Raw genomic sequence first — 7,067 nt, 5'->3', positions numbered from 1 at the left:
CTGTTCTGCTTTTCCCAGCAAAAATTCAACTCTCGTAAGACGGCCCATAATTTGCTTCTACTGATTTTTGGCAAATCGTTGTCCTCTGAAAGTTCACTTAAAATTTTGTTTAGCGTTGGTATTTCTTTTTTAAAATAAAATGAGTGTACTTTTCTGCGAATGACATTTTTGAAGAAATCATCTATAACGACTTTTGACCTCCCTGTAGATTATTTTGGGGGATTTACAGTATCTTGTTCATTTTTTGTTTCCTTTAAAAGTCTGTAGATAGTCGATTTTCCAATCCCTGTCATTTTTGTTAGCATTAGTGTTACCCGATAATTACCTGAAACGAAATGTTACCACGTCCATGGCCGGTTCTTATCTCGGGGTTTTATTACTCTCTTTCATTTCCAAACAGACTATAATAAAAAAACTATTAAGTGTTAATTATGATTAAATTAGATTTCATAAGTACATTTTGACTGTATTTCAAATTTAAGCTGCAGAAAGTTTAAAATAACAATAGATTTAAACTACAGTGTTTCTACAAAACAGAAATTATTTTTTTTACATATCACGTCATATTTTTTTTATCAAAATCTCATTTTGTTCATTCCTTCTGGAATATACAGAAAAAATTTAAATAAATTCTTGTGACAAACAACTACTTGAGATATTGACGATCAACATATATGTGCACATATTTATATATTATTTATTATTCAGATGAATCTGATAAGGTATTTCACAAATAAATTACAAATCGTATCTCTACGAGTTAAAAAAACAATTTCACAATTTTGTGAGCACGGGAGTGTATTAAAATTAAATACACGAATGGTCTCAGTTAGATATTTTATACTTTTATTTAGGAATTGATTCTAGAAATGTTAACAAAAATTAAGAATTTGCTCTCATTTTGCCTCCATTTTTTTATGAATAAGAAATAAATACATACAGGTTGCCCAGATTTATATTAGGTGCGTTCCAAAATAAACTGGACTTTTCAAAAATAGGCATTTTTAGTGGTGCCATCTATCGGCAATTACATGCGTCAAAAGGTAGATCCTTCCCAAGAACGATTCTTGGATCCTTCCCTGATGTACTGTCGAAATTTCATGACATTTGGACGAATAGAAATGGAGTTATTGCATCTGAAGTGACAGTATGTTTGTGTCATCGGTACGAAAATGAGCATCGAACGAAGAGCTAATATTAAGTTTTATATTAAACTTGGTAAAACTGTTGCCGAACGTTTCAATTGATGAACCAAATTTATGGTGATGATTGTTTATCCCGCGGCAGAGTCATGAGTGGCATAAGTGGGTTAAAAACGGTCGTGAGGTCATAAATGATGAGCAGCATGTTGGCCAACCGAAATCTGTGTCTGTGATCACCGCAGATTCCATCAAAACCGTGTGTGAATTCATGAAAAATCAGCCAACGTCATCATTGAAATTCATGGAATTGAAAGTGAGCATCTCAAAAACATCGATTTATCGTATTTTGGCCGAACATTTGGGCTACCAAAAAGTGTGTGCACGGTTTTTTCCGCACAAGTTGACCTGACGACCAAAAATTGCTCAGAATTCAACATTCAAAGGACATCACCAAGGAGTCCACAAGGACAAAGACTTCCTTTACAACATCGTGACTGGTGATGATCCAGAAACCAAGAACCAAAGTGACGAGTGAAAGGCGCCAGATGAGCGAAAACCCAAAAAAGTCTCGTTTTCAGAAGTCAAAAGTGAAGATAACGTTGATTTGCTTTTACGATTCCAAGCGCATGACAAAAAGTTCGTTCCACCGGGCCAAACTGTTATATCTACACAATTCTACCTTGGCGTTTTAAAGCGTTTGGTGTATTCGTCGTATTCGGCCAGAATATCGCGTAGAAGGAAGTTGGTTTTTGTTGCACGATAATGCGCTGTCTCATCGATTGACACTTTTGACCAATTTTTCGACTAAAAATTGCATTTTAACTGTTAACGAAAAGCGTTTTGCGGAGGTAGAAGCCATCCAACCGGCTTGTACCGACATCCTGAAAGACATCCCGTCGGACGATCTAAAGCATTCATTCGAAATGTTTTTATACCATCCAAATCGCTGTATTGAGTCGGAAGAGGACTGACTACTTTCAATAAAATAAATCTGCTTTGCCAAATAACTTTTTGTTATTCTCATTTTTGGGTCGCACCTTGTAGGTCTACAGGCCGTTAACATAATGAGTAAAAGTCAAATATATTTTTTATTAGATATACTCTCAGAACATACATCGTTGGAGATTATAACTTCTTCAGAATTGCAAAAATAATGAAGACTTATAATATCAGCGAGTTTTGAAGTTTTATATCGAGAGATTTTCTGCACCGAAAGTTATTTTGAATTTCCACTTTAAACATGGGTCTCTGATTTTTTAAAATTTTATATGCAATATATTTTCATTTATTTCATTCTGTATTCATGTAATTTTTTAAATTATAATGTCATGAACAATTTGAACTTTTCGGTGAACATTACTTGCATAATTATTATTAATCGTAGATAACACAGGCACACAAAAAAAATTAATGAACCAGAGGGTAGACCCCACTATCTTAGGTTTTTGGGGTCACTGGAATCGAATATGACCATAAAAAATAATTTCAATTGCCCATTTTCCCGCTAGCACCCCTTATCACACCCTGAAGGGGGTTAAATTTTAAATTTTCGTTCAAAATTAAGATGTATGCGTATTTCTACGTTTTTTGGAACGCCGAAACCGAAAATGACTACAAAAAATCCACTTACTCGATTACCCCCTTACACTCCCTTATTACAATCATTTAAAAGAACCAGCAGGATGCATATGAAAGTTGGCTCTCGGTAAATTGCGCTAATGTTTTCGGAAAAAAGAGGAGAACCAAGGTCTTCATGGGCTCAACGCTCAAAATTCCAACGATCCAGTCAATTACTTGTTAATTAGACAACTTTAAGAGTACCTCCAGCTCCTATGTTGTAAACGTCAATACCTCACCGATCAGAAATATCAGCTCTAAAGATGTACTTATGATTTGGTTCGACTCTTAGCACAACCCAGGAATAACGGCGTGGACGTGGTAGGTTTCTGTTCCCTTTGGGGTGCTTGATTAACGTCAGTTCCCGTGCTTCTCACGATTCGGGGTGCTTGATTAACGTGAGTCCCCTTGCCTTTCACGCTTCGGCATTTACCTTTTTCTATGATACCGAACTCTCTTGCTTAAAATATCTTGCCTAGAATAAAGTGTCAATATCAAAATATCAAAAGGCAAAATAAACACGGTTATGATTAGGACAGAAATCATAATTCGGTTTTAACGTCCCAAAAAAACAAAAATTAACATACATCTTAATTTTGTACGAAAATTTAAAATGAAAACCCACTTCAGGGGTAGTAAGGGGGTGTTAGAGGGAAAACGGGCAATTGAAATAATTTTTTATGGTAATATTCGGTTTCAGCGACCCCAAAAACCTAAGAACAGTGGGGTCTACTCTCTGGTTCATGAATTTTTTTGTGTGCCTGTGTAATTGAAAAAAATCGCAGAAGGCCAAACCAAGAGGTGTAGGATAACATTGTGTTATTTAAATTTTGGATAAAGAAAATTGCTAATAGAATTTCTCAAGAACTGGCACCTAAAAATAAATAATTCGTAACTATATAACTTCCAAACAAGTGCAACATAAAAATAATACATTGGAATGTACAATGTTAATGGCCTGTCCAGGATGACCTAGAACTAGATATGGTTGGCCGCCATTACAGAAAAAACAAATGGGAAACCATATAGGCACGGATCTTTGTATAATGGTATAAGTATGACTTAAAATTCCATCTTGGAAAGTCCCAAGGACAGTGACGTCATCGAAATACATAATTTTTACATCACACGAATGTTCTCATTTTTCTCAATAACTTATTAAAAAAAGCGTTTTGATATCTCTTATTCCCATTCAAGATATATAAATGGTATACAGGCTGTTATAAATTCGCTTATCACTACAGGGATCTCCGGTAACGTTTCGTCTCTCCAGGACCATCATCAACTTCAATTTTTTATATACGACCTTGGAAATTTTATTACATTTTTTGCAAGCCTTCGTGACCCCCAATACTGTACTGCCTCAGCTCGAACCAAATTCAGACGTTTTGTCTCGAAAAATTCATCTTCGGTGTATTCGTTCCAAATTTATCTAAATCTTTTAGTTAGATTTCTTTCCAGTTATTTAAACTTCTTTATCACCACAAACAAGGATGAAATGAATCAAAAACGGATTTCCAAATTTTCGTTTTTTTTTCAAATATTTCGAAAACTAATCATGTTATCCTTGATTTTTTATAGGCATAATGTTGGTCCCCCGATTACGCAACTTTGCCCCCATTTAAGCTACTTCGTAGCTCTTACCGTTTCCGAGATACCTGTAGTGAGAAGCGAATTTGTAACAGCCTGTATACAGACAAATCCACTGGTTCCATCAAGTGTAATACTGAATATGTATTTATATTCATTACTGACATAAATGATTTGTTTCTATATAGCCATACTGATAAATTCTAATATTGCTAAGATTCGATATAAGACATAAAATGAAAAAAAATATTTAAGAAATAGGATTTGCTATTTGCTCTTTCCATCTCCCTGTAATGGCGGCCACCCATCAATTCTGGATCACCTTGGACGTCCATGAAATGGAACACGCTGTATATATCAAAACCAACTAGAAATTGTCTTTTCATATATCCTAAATAACAACGCTACTGAAAATATATATGTTTTTACTTTCTTAGATCATTCCTCATTCACCTGCCATGCCTATGGAGGATTTTTTCGAAAAATATGTCCCCGCGAGCTGTATGCCCTCAGATTTAGGTGGTGAACTACCCACTTTGGACCAATTGAGTGAAGACACACAAAACGAATGCAGAAAACTGAAAACATTCCTTGAAATGGAAGAAAAACAAGTCCAATTGTACAAAAAAGAGAAGTAGTGTTAAGTACAATCGTTGTTAACTTATTGTTTAATAAAAAATGCAACACAAGTTTCCTGTTAATTTTCCCCTTTACATTTCTCTTCACAATAACAATAACCGTAAAAAAACACCCATAAAAAAATTTAAACCCCGCCACTGCGTATTTATTTAAAAAATATACGAGTAGATATGACAATCATATAAATTACCATTTTTACTAATTTGAATCGTTGCACGGCGACGTGTGATTGGTTCGTTGCCGAGAAACTCTTGAGGCAAAGATAAGGGTATGCAACTTGACGGACACGTATGTAACACACATAAACTGACCAATCAGAACGAGCCAAGTGACAGGAGTTAAAAGTGAGGTATGTTTATTTACCGAGCGGCTACCTGCTGTTAATTAGAGTAAAATCAACGGTCTAAAAAGCCACAAGTACGACTGACAAACGCTAGTGATCGAAAAAATATGAATATTTTGTTCGTTTTGGGTGTACTTTGTTTAACCATCGGCGTGTCTTCGGCCACGGCCATTTGTAAGGGCTGTGTCAGCATCGACGAACACAGTTTCGAGAAAGTTTTACCTAGATTTGAAGTCACTTTACTAAAATTCGACGACTCCTATCCGTACGGCGATAAGCACAACACCTTCACTGAGGTAGCTGCCGATATTGCGGACAATAGCAATATTATTTTGGGGCAAGTTGGTATTAAGTATTACGGTGAGAAAGACAATTCAGAATTCGCGAAACAATTCGGGATACACTCGAAAGAAGACCTGCCATCTTTAAGGCTGTTTGTACAAGGTGAGGATGAACCTTTCGTATACTCTAAAAACATGCCATGGACCCAAGACGACATCAAAAAATTCATTCGGGATCATACGAATATCTACTTGGGCCTACCGGGTTGCCTCGAGACATTCGACAAGTTAGCTATGAAATTGACCACGTCTAGTGACAAAGAGGCTATCCTCAAAGAGGCTGAACAGGAGGCAGCAAAATTGAAGGTGGAAGTAAGTAGAAAAAATTTTTTTTTTAACAAAACTTCGACGTTTCGAAATCAAATAGTTTTAAATGTATTTCTCATGTGGTAATTTTTTTTACAGAAAGAGAAGAACACTGCCAAAATATACATAAAACTCATGAAAAAAGTGATAGAAGGCGGAGTGTCCTTCGTGACCCAAGAAGAGAAGAGGCTTACTAAGCTCCTCGATGGCAAAGTCAATGAGAAGAAAAAGCAAGAACTTCAACAGCGCCTAAACATTTTGAGGTCTCTGGAGCCGAAGCCTGCTAAAACGGAACTTTGATGGCGATGGATACTTTATTTGTATCTAGTTGTTTTTGTAGTATTTTGCTCATATTTTCCGAAAAAGCGAATAGATTTAGAAGTATATAAGTATTTAACGCAGAAGATACAACGCCACAAGTAATTCATAAAATTTATGAAATTAAAGTATGGCGTTGTTATCTTCCGTACTGTAGGACCAAATACCGAGATGCTAGCTAGTGTTCCTTAAGTTCCACGACTGATTCCGTTTTTGTGATAAGCTTCAAATTTCCCGTACTATTAGGGTACAAATCGTCTGAATTTTATATCTTTTTGTTAATGTTATGTGTATACAGTTGAGGTTTTTAAAAATGTAAGATTTTTAATATACTTATAATGGTTGTGTATGGTTGTCTTTAAAATATATTTTATATTACGACACTAATTTTTTTCTTATACAGGGTGTTAGAAGTTTGACTGCCTTAATTTTAACAGACGATAGAATACATTAAAATAAACAACAAAGCCATATATGACATGGGTCCTAAACTCAACCATTTCTGAGAAAAAAAAAATATCAAAATCTACTTGAACAAAAATTTTATTAATTAAGGAATATTGAGATAACTGCCTGCATAGAATACCATAAAATATAATGTTTATCACTTTTTTGAACTTTATGCTTAATTCTAAAAAATAATTAGTGTAATAAATTTAAAATTCAATAAAATCCATATCAGGCAATGTGACAACAGCGCTGCGGTTTATTAACACGAGGTACTAAGGTGTCCAACAACCACCAATATGCAATTTAGTTGGTATCTGGATT

General features: G+C 35.0%; 2 protein-coding genes across 3 annotated transcripts in view; both read left to right on the top strand.

Moving 5' to 3' along the window:
- Positions 1-5,032, top strand: part of LOC108904894 (retinaldehyde-binding protein 1-like) — a 121,733-nt gene extending 116,701 nt beyond the window's left edge. For both annotated transcript variants that reach the window (XM_023454404.1, XM_018707607.1), the window contains exon 5: positions 4,787-5,032. In XM_023454404.1, coding sequence (XP_023310172.1) covers positions 4,787-4,987 — 201 coding nt within the window. In that variant the 3' untranslated portion in view covers positions 4,988-5,032. The remainder of the gene's footprint in view (positions 1-4,786) is intronic.
- Positions 5,033-5,325: 293 nt separating this feature from the next.
- Positions 5,326-6,679, top strand: LOC108904886 (endoplasmic reticulum resident protein 29). The gene is made up of 2 exons (XM_018707597.2): positions 5,326-5,984; positions 6,078-6,679. The coding sequence occupies exons 1-2, from the start codon at positions 5,439-5,441 to the stop codon at positions 6,276-6,278; spliced, it is 747 nt and encodes a 248-aa protein (XP_018563113.1). The 5' UTR covers positions 5,326-5,438; the 3' UTR covers positions 6,279-6,679.
- The last annotated feature ends 388 nt before the right edge of the window (positions 6,680-7,067 follow it).

The sequence above is a fragment of the Anoplophora glabripennis genome, unplaced genomic scaffold (assembly GCF_000390285.2).
Source record: "Anoplophora glabripennis isolate ALB-LARVAE unplaced genomic scaffold, Agla_2.0 scaffold197, whole genome shotgun sequence".
In the NCBI taxonomy this organism is placed as follows: Eukaryota; Metazoa; Arthropoda; class Insecta; order Coleoptera; family Cerambycidae; genus Anoplophora; species Anoplophora glabripennis.
Note: the sequence above shows the minus strand (reverse complement) of the source record. Positions and strands in the feature narration are given on the sequence as shown.